The sequence below is a fragment of the Serinus canaria genome, chromosome 8 (assembly GCF_022539315.1).
Source record: "Serinus canaria isolate serCan28SL12 chromosome 8, serCan2020, whole genome shotgun sequence".
Lineage (NCBI taxonomy): Eukaryota > Metazoa > Chordata > Aves > Passeriformes > Fringillidae > Serinus > Serinus canaria.
Window position 1 is genome coordinate 2006853 of NC_066322.1, and position 19302 is coordinate 2026154.

A 19302-nucleotide genomic window follows, 5' to 3' on the forward strand; every position below is an offset into this window, starting at 1 on the left:
TTTTTTTGGGAGCTCATACAAGATTTAACTTGTACTCCTCCACCAAAAAAAAAACAAACCAAAAAACATAACCCACAGAAAAAAAAAAAAATTGTTTGTAAACAGTTCTGAGCATCCTTGATCAAAACTGCTGCTAAAAAAATCAGTAACTTCTGGATACTATCACCAGAAAAATAAAAACTGAGTGCTCAGTATTTCTTTTCGATGGAACATTGAGAAGATTTGCTTTTTTCTGATGCCTGCCAAGCTGCAATAAGAACCATATTTTCTGCATGAAATTTAACACCCAGAAGGAACTGTAAAGGACCAGAGGGTCTCCTGTCCCTCTGCACTTATTACTGCTGTGAGCTCCATGAGCATATGGAAAGAACACTCTCTGGGTTGCCTGGAGATGATGTAAATACAGATAAATGCATTCATCTGTTTAAAAATGAATAAAAAGAAAAGAAAACCTCCAGATCTTATTAAATAAGTTATCACAAAAATATGAAAGTACATTTTTGCAGTGCATCAGTGCAGGCACATCATTTTTCACATGTTTTATATGTTTTGGGTTTATGTGCCTTTTCCTATAGCTGCACTTCATGTTTCTCAGGACTCAGGGAAAAAAACAACCTGATATTTCTGACACACAAAATTGATTTGGGTACTTCCCATTCTGATTCAACACATATCAATGGCCTAATTAGTTACATATTATCAGCCTCAAGAATATCATTCAAGAAACAGCACCAAAGGATGACAGGTGGTCAAAACCTGCTTTTTATCCTTTTTCTGCTTTCCATCATCCAGCTCTTCCCACTCCAGCTCCCCCTAATCCAGGCAAAGTGAGTGCAAATATTGACTCTAATATTGAAATTGTGCACATTTCTCCACGAGCAGCTCTGCTTCCATCCCTGGATCCCTGAGAAAAAGCAGCTGCTGCAGCCCAGAGCAGGGGAAATCCAAACAGATTACACTCAAGTACTGCTTTATGGGAGATTTAGGAGAGACCACAATAATCCTAAATCTGATCCCTGCCTGACACACGCCACAATTCCCTGTATCCAGTGGTTCTGCACACATCCCACTGCTGCTGGGAGCACACTGCTCCCCAAGTCAGGCCTGATTTAAAGGCTCCCAAGTGATGAAGAGCCTCCCACATCATTTGACTGTTTGTTTTCCACAAATAGCTCCTTTCAAAGTGGAAAACTCACAGAAGAAAATGAACTTGGCTCCCTTGAGCTCAAACTGGAGATTTCAGAGTTTGTCCCTGCTGCAAACTGCCCTGAAATGGAGAATTGCAGGAGCACAGCTGGGAAGCAGGAATGGGGCAGCAGAAGGTCCATGAGGAGAAAGGGCCTCATCTGAAGCATCATCAGGTACAGAGAGCCTGTGCCAGACACCCCAAAGAAATGATGTGTCTTCACAGCCAACCAGCCTGGTTCATTTCTGCTGACTGAAGTCGGGGTATTTAAAACAAACTCTGAACAAAAATACCTTTTTTGTTTACATGACTTTGCTTTCCAAGTGGTTGTCTCTGAGGGTGGCATTTTCCAGCCAGCTCAGGCCTCTGGATGCTGTGAGGAATCCTTTGGGAATGCAGCTGGGTGGCTTCAGGCTTTAGAGTCACTGTCCCAATTAGAGCCCCAATCCTTCCACAGGGGCTGTGCCATGGATCCCAAGGAAGATAACGGCACAGGGAATGGGTTTGTACCCCAAAAACCAATTCCAGGATTAGCCCTCAGCCTTCATTCTGAGCTGCTTTAGTGCAAAACTACACAGCAAGATTAAATCTGCAGTAAAACCAGGATTAGTCCAGCCCAAGAGTAGGTAAGGAAGGACAAAAGCTGTTCTCATCCCAGAGAGCATCCTGTCATCCCCTTTTCCCTGATCTCCCTGCCTGCCTTTACGAAGTTCAATCAAAAATTATATTTTGTCATAAAAAATATATAAGCCCATTTTTAAAAGTTTGGATGAAACCAAAAGAAATCTCCACTGGGCTGTAGCCTGTTAGTGATACCGTGCTCTCCTCTGGCTCCCTGCCAGAGAGTGAACAGTGCCAACATTTGCAGACTTCCAACAGGAAATTAAATAACTGCCCTGTTGGAAATATAAACCCATTTACAGTGGTCAGGCTTGCATTTTCCAAAACAACGATACAGTTTGTGCACATAAAGCTCGAGGAAAATTTGTCAGAAGGTTCAGCCAAGCGAATATGAAACAAAGCCTTATGGAAAGGTGTTTTACACAGGTCTCCAAATTAGAGCTTTGTCAGGTGTATTTCCTGCCCTGAGGCTTCTGCAGGAACAATTCTGGGCCCTTCAGTGAGTGCTGCACACACACATCCCCCCATGGCTGAAGAGTAACAGAGCTCTGCTCTGTTCTGCTCATATCTGATATTCTGCTTATATCCTGCTTATTTCATCATTTTCTGTATTCCTTCATTTACTTCTCAAGAATTGTTTTGGGGACATATATAAAGTGCTGCTGCAGGCTTGGGAGAGCCTGGGCTTGATTTTTAACCTGTTTGGTGACTTTTGGTCAAATCTCTGCTCCAGGCTACCCTTCCTCCTCTCACAGAATCATGGAATCCTGGAATGGTTTGGGTTGGGAGGAACCTTAAAGCTCATCCTGTTTCAGCTTTGCCACCTCCCACTGTCCCAGGTGCTGCCAGCCCCAATGTCCAGCCTGGCCTTGGGCACTGCCAGGGATCCAGGGGCAGCCACAGCTGCTCTGGGCACCCCGTGCCAGGGCCTGCCCACCCTCCCAGCCAAGAATTTATTCCTAATATCCAACCCAAACCTCCTGTCTTTCAGTTTGAAGCCATTCTCCCTTGCCCTGTCACTAAACATCCTTGTAAAAAGTGCCCCTCCATCTTTCTTGAGTGTATATTGAAGGGAGAGGCAAACTCCTGTTTTAGTCACTGGAGTTTCACCACTGCCATCACCACCAAGATCTACACTGGGGAAGTTCCAGAGAAAGGAGTTTCCAGTTCCTCCCCAGCAGTTTGAACAGCCTGGACTGTGCCATAAACCTTGTCCAGGCCCCACAGGTACAACACACAATAAATATTATATTCTGGAAGCATTATTGATTAGTGAATTTGACTCTCATCTTCACTCCTCTTCATCATCCAACTGTTGAAACTTTTTCCTCTGCTACCTCCCCTTCATCTCCCTGCTGCTGACACTTAGGCAGAAATCACACAGACACACAATCCAGGAGAGAAAGAGGCAGGCAGAATATTCAATATCTATCCAATAACAGGAATATTCAGCAGGAACAGCAGCAGTAGAATTTCCACACTCAAAGGAGTAGAAAACCATCCTTTTCACATTTTTGCCAATACTAAGATAGTGTAGTGTTGTCCTCTGAGATTATTTCTTTGTTGTTCTTTAATATTAATCCTTTGCCCCCCAGGTGAGTGCAAACCAGCTACACCTTTTCATTCACAAAACCTCCCCTACCTTCACTGTAAAGAGTCTGAAGTTGCAGGTACAGAATGCCCCCCTCCCCCCCATGGTGCTACCTGGTCTTTTTGCACAGTAGGGCCTTTCATTCAAGGATTTGAACTTGCATTACACAGGTGGGTAAACATTATTATCCAGCTTCAGATGGATTGTTCAAGTCCATGGCAAACCTGCAGCAGAGTCATTCCCTGAAGGGCAGATTTCCCTGGAGCCAGCACCCAGCCCTCTGGAGTAAAGACAACTTGCAAAAGAAAGTTTGTGGGATCAACCCACTGAGAAAGTTCCTCTCACTAATCAAAGTCATATGGAAAGAATTGCTTGAAAAAAAATCCCATTTCCTTAAGAAACTCTTCAAAAATGAATGGAAGAGTCACAAGAAGAGATTATCTACCTTTGTATTTTCACGCCTCACCTCAAGTTTTGTGTGTATGTACATAAAACTGAGAGTTGTGCATGTATTTAATGCCAGTGAAGTAGAAAGACACCTCTGCATCACTGCTTCTTTTGCTCCTTCTCCTCGTGCTCTTCCACCACACAGGCTGGGTTGAGGCCCTTGGAAAACATGACCAGTGACAGCACTGCCCTGGCATGCACTGAGTGATTTGCATCTCTCAGATTCCCATTCTGCAGAAGTCATTGGCCAGGAAAAAGCAACACCTTTGCAAGTGGCAGCAGCAGCAGCAGGGGCAGAGCCCTAAAAAGCCTCAGTGAGCTCTTGGATGCCCCAAGACAGCACTGAGCAGCAGCCAGGCCTCACTTTCAAGCCTCAAAACAGCTCCAAGTCTCACTCACTCAGGCGCTGCTCCAGGAAGGCACTCAGGCAGGAGCTCACTTTAAACACAGAACTGAGCCCGTTTAAATCTCTGCACTGTTTACAGTCCCAGCCTAGGGGTAAGTGCTCTGCTGGACTGGGGCCTTGAGCAGGGATTGTTGGTGAACACTTTCTTTGAGTTATCCTGCTGGTTCCTGGTGCCTCAGCAAACTTCATCTCTTTCCCATCCGCTGCATCCCCTGTTGTTCCTTGAACAAACACAGATGTCCCCAGTTTGAGCACTGAGATTCTGCCACCACAGCCATCTAGGAACCAGCAGATAAATATTACATGCAAAGGGGACTTGCTATTTTCAAAGATTTCATGCAAAGGGGACTTGCTATTTTCAAAGATTTCCTCGAGACAAGAATAAATTAGCACCATTCACTGGCAACAGAAGAAAAAAAGCAAAGTGGGGCAAAGGGAGCTGATAGGAAAGGGGGAATCAACAAAACAACAACCTCCATCCCTTTATAGTACAAAAGGCCATCCCAGTATAAGAGAGAGATGTGTTGTCCCAGAGGGGAGCAAAGACAGAAGTAAGTTTTTGATAGAAACCACAACACTTACCACTCCAAAGTTATCATAGAAAACCAATCAACCCATCTCAATAAACCAATAACCTCTTCAACAGAAAAAATTAAATACTCTCAACAAATTAATGAGCAAACAGCTCCAGAGGAGGTAACAGCTGGAGGTGTTTTCCCTCCCCACAGCCACTGCCTGGGGAAGAAGATCAGCAGGAGGAGTTCTCACTTCTTGCTGTGGCTGATAAAACACCAGACCCTGCCACAGGATTTGCCTGCTGGGAAGCACCAGAGAATCTGCAGCAGTGCCTTTTTCCAGCTTGGCCAGGAACAGCCTCCCTCTAGTCTCTCCTTGCTGTCATTGTCACAGCCCCCAGCCTCAGGGACAGCCCAGGGATCCCAAGGACATCCCAGGGATGAGGCTCCACCACAGCAGAGGGACAGAGAAGCACCAGCAGCTCTTTGGCCTCTTCCCATCTCTGCACCACAAAGACACCAGCAGACAGCAGAGGAATGACTTCAGGAATCAAAGGGAACAGCTTCTTTCAAAGCAGAGCTGAAGAAACTGCTTAAACAGACCTCGGAAGAGTCAGCAGGGGATCCCTTTGGAAAAACAAAACTCCCAAGGACCGTGAAGAAGAAAAACCACACTGGAGAGCAGAGATTAGAAAAGAGGAAAGAAGCAGCATGAGGAGGAAGGAGTATCATGTGCTCTGCTAACTGCACCTCTTAATTAAAAGAACACAAGTGTGGCTCAGTGAAACAATGTGCCTGCACATCCCTGCTACAGCACCCATTTATAAAAGGGATCTATTCCTGCCCTTCCAAGGGCTGAAGGGTTTCCATTCATCTGGCTGCAGCATGTTACAGAGCTGCATTACAGCAAGTTAATCTCTAGAAAGCCTGGGCTGTTATTCATATATTGAAACATAAGTAAGATATTATTGGTTTGGAAGCTGTCAAGACATTCTCTGTGTGCTGCAACAGGAGTCAGAACCAGACATTATTCAGCCCCTACCCAAGGCTTCCATTGGACACTGGAAAAATCAAAGACCAGAAATCCTTTGGGGTGTTGACATTATTTCCTAAACAAAATCATCACCAGTGCAGCTCCCCTTCACATAAAACTAATTTTATTTGAGATATAAAGCTTCTAATATAAACAAAGTTTCTGAAAGAAAAAACAGGTCAATCATTGCAGCTGCCATGGCAAATAATATTGCAGATTTTTCATTTCTTAATACCCCTACAAGGTCTGGGCATGTGAACATCTGTGATCCTGCTCCCCAGTACCTTCTCCCCTGAAAATTAAAGTGGTACAGATGGATTTTTTGGATTTTTTTAACAAGCCTAGTCAGTAAAAAATGGAAAATAAGAAGAAGGCATTAAAAACTGCATTGTTATTGGTGTGCCTGTGTTGTATTAGCCCAGACATGTCTGTGCTTGGAAACAAATTGATTGCATCTCTTGGTAAATCAGCCCCTCTGTGCAGAATGCACCAATCTCTCCCCAGATTAAAGAAGAAGCATCTGCTTATAAACACAAACCAACTGAGGAGCTGGCACTGCTGCAGGACTTCATGGCTTGTGTTTCTCTGCTGTTCATCATGTGCATGGAAGGGCTGAACTACAGCACATCTCTAACACCACATCAGGGGCTTCAGGTGAACCTCTAACTGCTCCATCTGTACAAAAAATGCATTTAAGCTGATTTTTTTTTCAATAAAATGCATGCAAAGTATGTGATGGAGCATTTATCATGGACTCTCTACCAATTCATTACCAGCACTGGGTACAGGATGAATTTATTCTGAATTTACTGGAGTGTAAAGAGGAACAGGTTTGGTTAAAATATCCTCCTGAGGCTTTAAAGATCCAATTAAGCAAAGCACATTCCCAAAATGAAAGAGATGTTAATAGAAAACATGGAGGCAGTTATTGGCTGACACAAGAATCCACCGAAACCCAAAGAGCCCCCAGGACCTTGAATTGCCAACAGAAATGATCCAGCAGAGCAGCTCAAAGGCACAGTCCCAGTGGGCTCTGCTCCTCCCAAGGACTGGGAGTGAAAAAGCAGCTGCACTGTGGGATGTGCCTTCAACCCCCAGCACTTCTGAGCCAGCCTTTTACCAAAGGCACAGCAAATCCCAAAGTTCAGTGCACAACCCCCTCCAAAGCTCCACCAGCTCGGTCCCACAGAGGACAAGTTTGTCATTAAAACACAAGAAAATAGCAAAAAACCCAAAAAAATCCACCCTAGCAAGCAGGCAGTAAAAGTGAATTTCCAAATATTTAGTGCAGAGGTGATCCTCCTGCATCTTCAGACATTCAAGTATCCAGAAATGAGCTGGAAGCCCCAGAAATAACTTGGATTAAAACTGGCCCAGGGCAGAAAGTGTTGGTGCAGGCCAGAAAAGGGCTGCCAGACCCTCCCCTGCCAGGTGCACCCCTTTTCCAGCACATTTTCACCCGGGCTGATGGCCAAAATAAACCACCCAAGTCCCAAATCCCAAACATCAAAGATGAATGAGCACAAAGTATCTGAAATGTTTCCTAGTTTGGCTCAAGCTGGGAAATTCTGCAGAACCCAGAAAGGACCAAGCTCTGTGCAACAGGAAAGAGACACTTGAAGCTGCCTCCCCTTTCACTTCATCTGAACAAATGTTTGATAAATTCAGGCAAAACGGAAAAATGCTGAAGATTATAAAATCCTTTCTCTACATATACAAAAATCACTCATTTCATAACTCTATGCACTGGTGAAAAAGCAATAAAAGCCAAAAAAGCCAGGTAAGAGACTGAAACAGAGGTTGCTTCCCAGTCCAAATTTAAAAGCACAGCATTAAACATTTCCTTTTTTATCTTTATATTCCTCCAAAATGTGAGAAGTTTTTGCTCAGAGAGCTATTGCTCTCCTTGAACTGCACAAGAAATTATTAAATACAGGTTCCAAGAACAAAAACTGTCTCAAGTTGCAACAGCTTTCACCAAGTACTGTGAATGTTTTCCTGACACACAAATGGAGTTAAAATTTGGAAATTATTTCGAGTCCCACGATCAGTCAGAGAAATATTCCTCACAGAAACAGGGTATTTTCATTAGGATTTAACTGATTTATTAGTAGCCAAATGAGATAACTTTTGTGCACATTTTTGGAGGAAAAATTGGGATATTATCATTAAGGTTGCTAGAGAGCATGAGAACATATATGGAACAAAAAGTGCAACCATTTGCATTTGGCTGCTCATGTGAACCCCATGAATATTTTTGGATAATATTTTGTTTGGAGAAATCCAATCCCTCCCTGAGCAGCTTTTTTCCTGTCTGCAAAGCCCTGGTTTGTCCTTCCCTGGGCCAGCCCTGGAAGAGCAGCCCCTGTGTGTTCCCAGAGCCAGAGCTGGAAGTGCCACTCATTTTTCACCCCTGCAATGAGCCAGCCCCACATCACACCCGGATCAAAACCATCCCTGCTCCACTGGCATTTGGAGCAGGAAGCAAAGGGAACACTCAAGACTCAATCCCAGGCATTCCAGTGTCACACCTTCTGCAGAGGGCATTTCCCAGCTCTGGGAAGGGCAAAGCACAACCCCAGGACAAAAACCATCCCAGCGGGCAAAAACCCACAGGAGAAAAACCCACAGGAGAAAGACCCACAGGAGAAAAACCATCCCAGTGGGCAAAAACTCACAGGAGAAAAACCATCCCAGTGGGCAAAAACTCACAGGAGAAAAACCATCCTAGTGGACAAAAACCCACAGGAGAAAAATCATCCCACAGGACAAAAATCCACAGGACAAAAACCATCCCAGCGGGCAAAAACCCACAGGAGAAAAACCATCCCAGTGGGCAAAAACCCACAGGAAGAAAACCAACCCAGTGGGCAAAAACCCACAGGAGAAAAACCATCCCAGTGGGCAAAAACCCACAGGAGAAAAACCATCCCAATGGGCAAAAACCCACAGGAGAAAAACCATCCCAAAGGACAAAAACCCACAGGAGAAAAACCACCCCAGTGGGTAAAAACCCACAGGAGAAAAACCATCCCACAGGAGAAAAACCATCCCAGTGGGAAAAAACCCACAGGAGAAAAACCACCCCAGTGGGCAAAAACCCACAGGACAAAAAAATCCACAGGACAAAAAAGCCCACAGGACAAAAAAACCATCCCAGTTTAGGATGGTCCATTTGGATACCAGAGGTGCTGGGAACACTCAGGAGTTGTAGCAGTACAAAACATTTCTCCCTTTTCTCTAAGCATCACATGTACTTTGAGTCTAACAAAATCCATGAGAGGAGCTGCACTTCTCTGTTTTTCAGGATAAAATATTCCAGGACACTTTATGTTTGAAGTGCATCTGGAAACAAAGCAGCAAAAGCATTTTCTAGGGGGGAAAAAAAGTGGATTTCAGTCTAAAAATAAGGAAAATAGATGAAAATAAATGTTCAGTGTACTTTGTTTGTGTACTGGTGACAAGTACCATCATTAGCAGGACTGAGTTCATTCTTTGGAGCTCTTTTAAGGCAATAATATCCCACACCAGAGGTGAGCACATCGTGACTTTCACGTGGAAACTCTGCCTTCCTTTACACAGGAAATATTTCAGCTGGCTGAAAGCAACTGCCCACTGAAGTTCCTAAAAGATTCATTACATGCATCCTCTAAAGGATCCTGGCAGAAAATCTGTCAGGCTCTGCTGCTCAGATTGACTGTCCTAATCAGCACTGCTGAGTGACTCAGCCATAGCCAAGGTCTTTAGGATCTTGGAGGATCTTTAAAACAGCAAAGCAAGTAGAGATCAAAAACTATTTCCCTGCTGCCCCTCAGTCATGTTCAGTGTAATCCCCAACATCTCTGGTGTCAGTAATTCCCAGTAAGAACAGAGCAACAAACAGCAGGATAAAATCAAGCCTTGATACCTGATGAAATGAAAGCTAAATTAGCACAATAATCCTTCAAGAACATAAGTGCCTTCTCAAGGAGCCTGACACCAGCTTATACAGGAAGGGCAGAAAAAAAGCCTCTAAAATTCACTTCAGTGGGATAAAGCAACAAAAGCTGAAGAAAGTTGAGCCTCCCATCACCAGACATCCATCCCTTGCAACATTTCAAATGATTTTACAGTTCTCCTGACAGATCTGTACATAGACACCTCTCAGCAAATTACATGGAATATACACACACCTAATCCCTCCTTGCACTGCTGAGACAGAATTCTTGCCCTCAGGCCTCGTCAGTTATTACAATTAGTCCAGGTGAAGTTACCCTTGATAATCTCAGGAGATAATAACTGGCAGCAGGAATAGGATAACAGAACATCCGACAATTACAGGGTTTGGGAAGGGGATTTCTGTAGAGCTGACAACAAAATAAACAACACCTGATGTACAGACCCGTGCAGGAGCCTGAACTCTGATTTTCCCAAAGCAGAGGCAGTGCCAGCATTGCTGTCCCTGCTGTGACCCTGCTGCATGGGCTGTGGTGCCTGAGGCCACAGCTTCGCTCATTTACTGACAGAGAAAACTCCAGTTGAGACATTGCTGCTGCATTCTGTCAAAACTTTCTGGAAAAGGGGATTGTTCTTAGAGCTAACCATGGATTTTTAAAGTTGGCTCTACCAGAGGTAGTCCACAATAAGTATAAGAGACAAAAAAATTCACCCAGTGCTTTAGAGCTCCAAGCCCAGAGCCTTCAGAATGACCTTGGATGAGAGAACTGAGCAGGACTGAGTTCTTCTCTCTTGGATGAGGGAACCAAACACAACCCATAAACTCAGCAGAGCAACCTTAAATGTTCACATTCCCAAATCCTTGTAAAGGTGCCCTGCTTACAGGAGTCATTTCCACCACAAGATATTGTTACCAAAGGCCTCATGGCAAGGAGAAGCTGTCAGTTTGCAGGTGGTCTCTCCTTCATTGCATAAATTCCCAGAAATTTCACTGTCCCTGCTACCAACACTGAGCCCACCTTTTTATCTTACCCCCAGTTCCAACTCTCAACTTTTGAAGTTTTCAAGACAGATCAAAAAACTTCCCCAGGACCATTAGGACCTACAGAAATGTTGAAAGCAGAGCCACAAGTGTGATCAGTGCCAAATGTGGCTCCCCAGTGAAACCAGCTCAGGAAGGAAGGAATGGCCCAGTTCACTCAATGCCCAACCTAATTTGTCTCACCCTGAACAGCTCAACCAACAAAATATTGATATTGACATTCCCTGGAGGTTTTCAGCCTGGAATGAGAGGGGATGGTCACAGAGCTCCTCATATCAGGACCATATTTGCTGCTGGGAAAAGTAAGAGACAACAGATTTTAAGAGAAAATTGTCTAAGTTCTGCACATAAAATACTCTCCAGTTTGTGAACATTTTACTGCTGTTTAGGGGTCAGAAATACTCATTAGGATTTAAAAAAAGATCAATCACAATAGAGACTGCAAGAACATAAATCACATCCTACAAACAGGCTCTCCAAAGGAAAAGGGCAAATCAGATACCATCTCTCCCTGTACAACACAAGAAAATCAGGTCAGTATTTTCTTTTAATCCCTGATGAAATATAATTTTGCTAATAAGATTCCCCTACAGTGAGAGGGATGCCTTTACAGCTTCTTCCCTTGCCTGGGCCTCTTTTTTGGAGAATTTGTGCAGCAGAGGGGAGTGAAAGGAGCAAAAACCCTGTAAGGGTTTTTACCAGGGTGTCCCAAGGCCTTCCTAAAGCTCTTTGCTGTACTAAGAATGCAGTTTATATACTGGTAAAATACTACAGTTCTTAATATATTGAAGAATACTTTTTTTTCAACAGAGAACAACAAATCCTGCACAGGAAAGATAATGACAATGTCCAGCTTATGGGAAAGACCCAAAACTTGGGAGAAAAGGGGTCTGGAGCTCCAGTGGTGCTCCACTGCTGCATCTACTAGAATGCATTCTGTTATCCCACAGCAGGTTTCAATTATTCATCTCTTAATCAACTTCAGATTGACTTATTTAAAAGGATGCAATTTTAACAATAAATCTCATGGACAGTGTTAATTAAAAGCTAAATCTTGCCCTGAGCTGGACGCCCAAGGTCTATGAGAATGTTCACAGCCCATTTATTTACTCCAGCATTGTGTCAGTTATTGAATTACAGTAAATTAAAAACACAGTGACAGAGCAATAGCTGAAATAAGCGAGGCTTGTTGCATCTCACTTACAAAGGTTGCCAGACTTGGGCTCTGTCAGGCTGCCAAGAAAAGTGAATGTAAAAGTCAGGGGCCCTCAGTTAGAAACATCCTCTGGTGAGCATGAAGTGTTTCAGCCTCAGAGATGCCAGCAGGCAGAAGCAAAGGTCCACCACGAGCTCTTCTCTGGCCTCCTGAAAGCATTTAATGATATAAATCCATCTTCCTGACAATCAGCTGGGAATTAAATGACCTCTTGTCACTGTAGGTGAAACTCACTGAAAGCAGAGCTCAACGTGCTGCTCTCTCCACTCAGCACGTTCTGCAGAAAAAGAGATGTCTCCATCATGCTACAGATTTTCATTAAATTCACAGAGAGATAATGTGTTTTATAAAGAAAAATCCAAACATGTGGAATGAATAATTAACATATACAAAAAAGAATTGAAAATGAAAACGCGCAGAACGCTTGTTACTTATACAGCACATCAAGTACTTCAGAGTAAACAAAACAATTAGAAAGACACTTCCTTTCATTGGAAGCCAAGTTAATTTTGGAGAAGAGATGCTCACCCATGATAACTGCCCCTTACAGGAAAAACTGGGAGAGGCCAGAGCTGTTGTAAATACAGTGCAGACTGCACATGGCTCAGATACACATTAACTCCACAGAGGTGCCACAGGAGATATTCCTGTACAACCAGGATCATTCCTCTCCATGAGGAGAAAGGTTGGCAGAGGTTTTGCAAAGAGGACCTCACTTGGGAAAAGCAGGTCTAGTCTTAGTTCTAACACTGATTTTATTTTATTATTATCTGACCAAGCTTGTGTCTTCTAGAGACCTCTGTGTGCTCACAGTCACACTCATCTTTGAGGACAGAATGACTGAAGCTGAATTCAGAGAGAGAACAACCCCCTCTACACCTTAAATGTTCTATATCAACATGGTAAGAGCTAAAGGCCCTCAAGAATTTTGAAATTCAGGCCACCCAGATCCCCATCCCTCCTTGTCCAGCAGGATTCCTGCTCTGCAGGAGTAGCCATGGTGTTCTATATGGAGCAGCCATAGGCAGCTCATTACATTTACACCCTCCATCCTTTAAAGCTCAGCTTAGCATCTTCAGGAGGGATTGGGCCACCAGAGCAGCTTTGCAGAGGAGTGTTCACACTGTGACTGTGGAAGTGCAAATCCTTCCAGAGCCAGCCTCAAGTTCCCAGGGTAGGAAAAGCATCCCCTGCTCCATTCCCAGTCTCTGGAGGGAATGTGTGAGGAGGTTACAAAGCATTTTTCCCTGGCTTATCTCTGATCTCTCCATTTCCCATGGCCTGCTGCTGCTCCAGCTCCCAGCTCCACCACTCCAGCTCCTTCCTGGATCTGCCTGGAGCAGATGTTCAGGGCTGTGCTGCAGACAGACAGAGCATCTGGGAACAGGACAGGGGGACAGCCCTGGGAGGGAAGGAGCAGAAGGTCACAGGAAGCCCTTGTGCCGTATCAGTTTCAGCATATGACCTGAGCAGCTTGAAAGAAAGCTTTTAATAAAATGCAGGCTTCCCCCAGAGCCTGCAGGAACCTTTCTCAAGAACTCACCCAGTTATGAAACTTTCCCAGTGCACATTGGGATGGCAAAGTCCTAACTTAAAGCTAGTCCCAAATACCTGTGAGTGAGTGAAAAGCACATCCCTGCACAGCCCAGAGCATCAGCAGGGCTTAGAGAGACCATGGAACATCTGCACAAAGTTCTCAGCACTTCTGCTCCAGCTCTTGGGGACAGTGGCTGCCTGAACACACAGGGATTTGCCTTGTTTGGTTTTTTTTTTAGCTTTCCCTGACACACACAAAAAGCAGACAGATTTTCTTTGCCTTCAACATTCTCAGGGCAAAATAAATACACCCAGGATTCCTGTCTCCAATGTGACATCATAGAATCACAGAATCCTGAGCTGGAAGGGACCCCAAAGGTTCATCCAGTCCAAGTGCTGGCCCTGCACAGACACCCCAACAATCCCACCCTGTCCCTGGGAGCACTGTCCAAAGGCTCCTGCAACTCTGGCAGCCTTGGGGCTGTGCCCATTCCCTGAGGAGCCTGTGTGGTGCCTAAAGACCCTCTGGGGAAAGAGCCTTTTTCCTGATACCCAGCCCAAACCTCCCCTGACTCAGCCTCAGCCATTTCCCTGACAACAAGAGCAGAGAGATCAGAAAATCTCAGCAAGGTTAAGCCAGGTGGGTTAAGCCAGGCCTGGACCAGCACCCCCAAACTGGCACATTCCAGCCAACAGGGACACAGCAGCCAGCTCCCATCACCACCATGGTCCAGGACATGTCCTGCAGGGCCATTCTGTGCTGTCCCTTACCCTCTCTGATCAGCCAGAGCCCACTCAGCTCTCCAGAGGAGTCTGTTAGTATACCAAGCCCAAAAACCCCACAGAACTCAGGGAAGCAGCAAAGCAGCCTCGACCTGAGCTTGCTCCTGCTCCTGCCCTGGGTGTGAGCTCCATGGAGTGACTTGTTGGGAACCAGCAGAGAAAGGCAGCTCTGCACACACAGCCCTGGCCCCACAGCCCATTTATCCCTGTCAGTCCCTCTCCATGGCACTGCTGTGCCTTCTGCTCCTCTTGGGGACCACTCTGCACCATTTTCTCAGGAATCCTACCTGACAATCATCCTCCAAACCTGTGTCCATCCCACCAACACAAACCATGGCATTCTTTCCACAAGCAGCTCCTTTCATCTACTGCCCTGCAGATTTACTTGGAAACAGTGGCACTGCAGTGTCTCCACTTCAGGAGGAGATCCTGCAAAGCAATCTTCCTCACGCCGGGATGCTGGCATGGAAGCAGGCTGAGGTTATTGCTTTCCTCACTAAAGGGTTCCTTTCTCAAGCTACTTCTTTTCCCCAAGCTGCCTGACTTTGGCAGAGCACCATTTTCAATATTGCACTGCATTAGAGTCCAAATATAGGCAAGCTCTTTTCTTTTACATTATGTTCCCTGGCGGACTTCAAAGAAGTTTACTATTAAATAACAGTAATATTTAGAGCTTTATCATCACATCACACACTAGTGAGATATATTTAAGCTGAAATTATTCAGTTTTTCCCCCCTTGGCAAACTTTACAGTGTAGCCCCCTCGGCTATCCTGTCGTTCCAGCCCAATTAAATGACATTAAACATGTCCAAGTCTCCCACATGCCACACTCCTGGCAAGGACAGCAGTGACTCTGCTTGTAAACAGACAGAAAAAAAAACCCCAAAAAAACTGTAACTTCCTCTGCAGCACCTGACCAAATGAAACTTTACACCAAATGTAGAATTTCAGGAATTTTAAAGCACTTCATCATAAAGGATGTAAAACTGCAATCACCACCCCCTCAGAAGCATCCCTCAGCTAACACCAGCATTTTGTTATTTACAAAGAATCACTGACAACTCCTCTCATTTATTCATTTCACTGCTGTTCCATTTATAGATGTGCAGATTCGTTGACTTTCATTATCTCCTTGATTACAGTGAAAAAGAAACAAGAAAAGCCCTGCAAAGTCACTTGGTTTGGGGCTGGGGCAAGCCCAGAATTTCTTTGAGCTCAGCTTTAGGGAGCTGATTTCAAGACACAGCACGGGGTTTGCTAATTTTTAAAAGCAGGAACCTGGATCAAAGACAGCATCTTAACAGCAAAATAACTGGATTTGCTACTCGTTTAAATAGCTCGATACGGGGGAGCGTGTCAAAATGCAGGCAGGGTGAGGAGTGTGACAGCTCCACCTCTGCCCGGCCGGTGTGAGACTCTCCAGCTGTGCCAGCAGCGATTTCCCCTGGCAGCAGCAGCGCCCAGCTCCGGGACACCCACCCAAGGTGAGAGCACACCCAGGCAGCAGAAAACATCTGGGACAAGCAATTCCTGCTTCTGGAGAGACAACATTTCACACAGCAACATCCAATTTGCACTTGAGGATGACTGAGGGGTTTTTTTTTGGTTTTTTGTTTCCAGAGCTTGGGGAAGGAAAGGTTTACACTTTTTCTTTTGTCTGAGTTAACTTTCTACATGCTTCTGGCTTGCAAGACAATCGCTGTGTGTAAAGCAGCTGCATTTAGTTAGAGATTTTTTAAAACAGTTTTCAACTCTGAGGTGCTCTTTGGAGTCCCAGCAGACTGCTGGATTTCTACATCTGTTTCTAAAGAGCAGGATCCAGTGTCACACCTCAGGGAAACTCTTTTTTTTTCCCCTCTCTTTGCCTACTTAAATCCATACACAAGCTTTAAAATACTCCCCTGCCTAACTCTCATTTGCAACACTTTAAATCCCGGGCGAGGACGTAATTAACGCAGCAGTTTCAGTAGAAGTTAATTATGGAAACAAAGAACCGATGTCCTGAAGATAATTTGCTGCTACTTCAAGCCACTTTTGTCAAGAAATACAAGGCCACAACCTCAAATAGTGACATCTACCCTCATCCTCTTAGAGGCTTAAGGCAACAAAAGCATTTTGTTTGTTTTTAAACTCATTCCTGGATAGTGGCTGAAGGAGCAGCCTGTGACCCAGGGATGAAACAATTAACCACAGGGACTAATCAAGAGCTGTGGAACTTTATCTCACAACTTTCAAGGAAATCAGCAGCACCCCTACAATCTAAAACACAATCTGGAGATCTGTGGGTTTACTCCAAGCTTTTAAAATGTTTTTCTATTACTCACACTTCTTTCATTGAGACTCCTCACAAAGTTCCACGATCTCGAAGAACAATAATCGAGCTGAACTGGGAATATCCAGAGCCACATGCTGCAGAAAACCTCCAAGCTGGAGAGGTGCTGTTCCTTAAATTGACATTACCTTTGTGCTTTTCTTTGGAACGCTTGGACCAGCCCGTGAGCACCCTACAGGCAGGGAATGGACAAAGCTTTTGGGGTTGTTTTGCTCCCTGCAAGGAAAGGTCACGGACAAAAAGGCAGCAGCAGGAGACAGTGGTCCACATTCTCCTTCTGAACATGTCAGGGTTAAAGGGTAGGGACTGAAGAGTCCGTCTGGGCTGGGTTTCTGATAGAGCAAATTCTATTTACCCAACCACTACAGTCACCTTAAGGAAACCTGTAAAACTTTTTAGAACAGGTTTTTTCTTTCTTTGGTTTTTTAAAATGGTGTTGGATGTTCAGGTTCCCTTATTCTTCCACAAAACCTCGTATGTGGTTGAACATGTGATAGATGTCTATCTCTAAAAAATAAATAAATCACTTGATCTGCCCATGAATCCACGCTGTAAGCATTTGCCAAAGATATTATTCAAAATACAGGAAACACTTCACTGTGGAGAGTAAACTGTCCATAATCACAGATCACAGCCCAGGCTGGAAGGGAACTGGAAGGATCACCTGGTCAAGCCTTTTGTGGGAAAGGGAGCCTGGCTGGGATTATCCAGACTCCTCTTGGAAACCTCCAGTCAGGAGGATTCCACCACATCCCTGGGGTGGTAATTCCAGTGAATTATTGTTCTCACTATAAAAAAACCGCTTTCTTATACTGAGCTGAAACCCTTCTTGGTGTAACTTGAACTACATGGCCTGTGCTGTAATGACTACATTAATTTATATTGACTAATAATGACAATATTAATATAGCCACATAAAGGTGAATTCATTCTTTGATAGGTACTTCCCAGCAGAATGCACAGAAAATAAGAAATGGTCCATTTCAGACCCAATGTGATTAGTTGCTTTATGTTAATGGGGTTTTATTTTTCCCTTCCAGGCTCTTTGAAACATTAAAAAAAAAGGAAAAAAAAAGAAAAACTTGCATTGCCCTAAAGCTTTGAAACTAACTGAAAAACCAGGGGTGAAATAGCCTTTTTTTGTCCCTTTAAAAAATAAAGCTATTTGTTAAGCACAGACAGCAATCCCTGGAGACACTAGAAAACAACTTTTGAAAATTTTCCCATTGAGATGTCATGAAGAATTCCGACCCCAAGCTAGAACTCATCCAGCCATTGAATGTGCACCACGAGACTCCCGGGACATGGGGAAGTCATTCCAAGAGATCCACTCCCTCTCACAGTGCCGGGAACAGCATCCTTGGGGACAGCGGCACAAAGCCAGGCTTGGGGATACGGCAGGAGAGTTTTATCTGTTAGCTACCAGCACATTTTTAAAGGCAGTTACCCCACAGTGTTTACAATTCGGGTTAAATTTTGGCTTTTTCCATCAACTTTCTCTCTTTACTTTTTTTCACTTCTTTAAATATTAAATGCAAGCTTGTTATCAAGCAGCACTTCTCCGAGGTGGGTTGGGATTGAAGTACCCACCACAAACCACTCTGGAGGAGCCGGAGCTCACGTACATCCAACTCTCAGCGAAATTCTCATGCAGGCGTCCAAAAACACTGCTCACTTTTTACTGACTTGGCCTGAAGGAATCAGTCTTTTTCCAATTCCAGCTATCCCAAGGTCCCCTTATGCCTGGGCTACGCTATGTTTTACACATAAATCCCTCGCAAAAAGGCCGGAGTCAGAACCCTGATAGAGCAGAAGGACCGCGGGATAAACATCACTCGCTAAAAGCAAAACGGAGACGCTTTCTTTCGATTGCAAATAAATAAACAGATAAATAAATAAACATTTTTGGGGGGTACAAGGGGGGTGAGAAGGCGAAACACGCACTGAGAGCGGAGCTAAGGGCCAAGTCCCCAGTGCGATAACACACCTCGGGCACCATCAATCACGGACCGCAAAGCGGGACCGCCTGGCAGTGCTTACGCTGGGAACGCTCACCGGCCCCAACACTTGGAAAGAGCTTTTTACGAAGCAATTAAACACAGACCGAGCATAAAACCCCGAGCTTGTTAACGGGAAGCGGCGCGGGGGCAGCGGGGCTCCCCTCGGTGCCGGCCCGGCCGCTCTCTCCCTCCTCCCGGCCGGGACCGCCGCCCGCCCCGGTCCCCCTTACCTTGCGTGGCGTCCCCGGGCTCGGCGCGGCTCCCCGCTCTCAGCAGCAGCAGCAGCGGCAGCAGCAGCGGGAGGCTCCCGTCCGCGCCGCCCGGCTGCTGCATTCCTGAGCCGGCGCTGCTCCCGCATCCACCGCGGGGCCGCCGCTCCTCCGTCCCGCGCTGTGCCGGCGGGCGGGCGGGCGGGGAAGGCGGTGCGAGCGGGGAGGGAGCGGGGCCGGGCCCGCCGCCCTCAGCCCGGCCCGCTGTCAGCGCTGCCCGGCCCCGCAGCGCCCCCGCGCGGCCGCCCGCGCCGCCCGCCGCCGCCATTTTGTCCCCGCGCGGAGGAGCCGGCCGCCCTCAGAGCCGCCCCTCAGAGCTCCGAGGGCGGCGGTGCGGCAGTGTCGCGTTCCCTTCTGAGGGACTGTCCCGGCGGGGATGCTGCGTACC

General features: G+C 45.6%; 1 protein-coding gene across 1 annotated transcript in view; it reads right to left on the reverse strand.

Moving 5' to 3' along the window:
- Positions 1-19021, reverse strand: part of ROR1 (receptor tyrosine kinase like orphan receptor 1) — a 157095-nt gene extending 138074 nt beyond the window's left edge. The window contains exon 1 of the mRNA XM_050977387.1: positions 18876-19021. Within this exon, the coding sequence (XP_050833344.1) occupies positions 18876-18978 (103 nt within the window). The 5' untranslated portion in view covers positions 18979-19021. The remainder of the gene's footprint in view (positions 1-18875) is intronic.
- Positions 19022-19302: the final 281 nt, after the last annotated feature.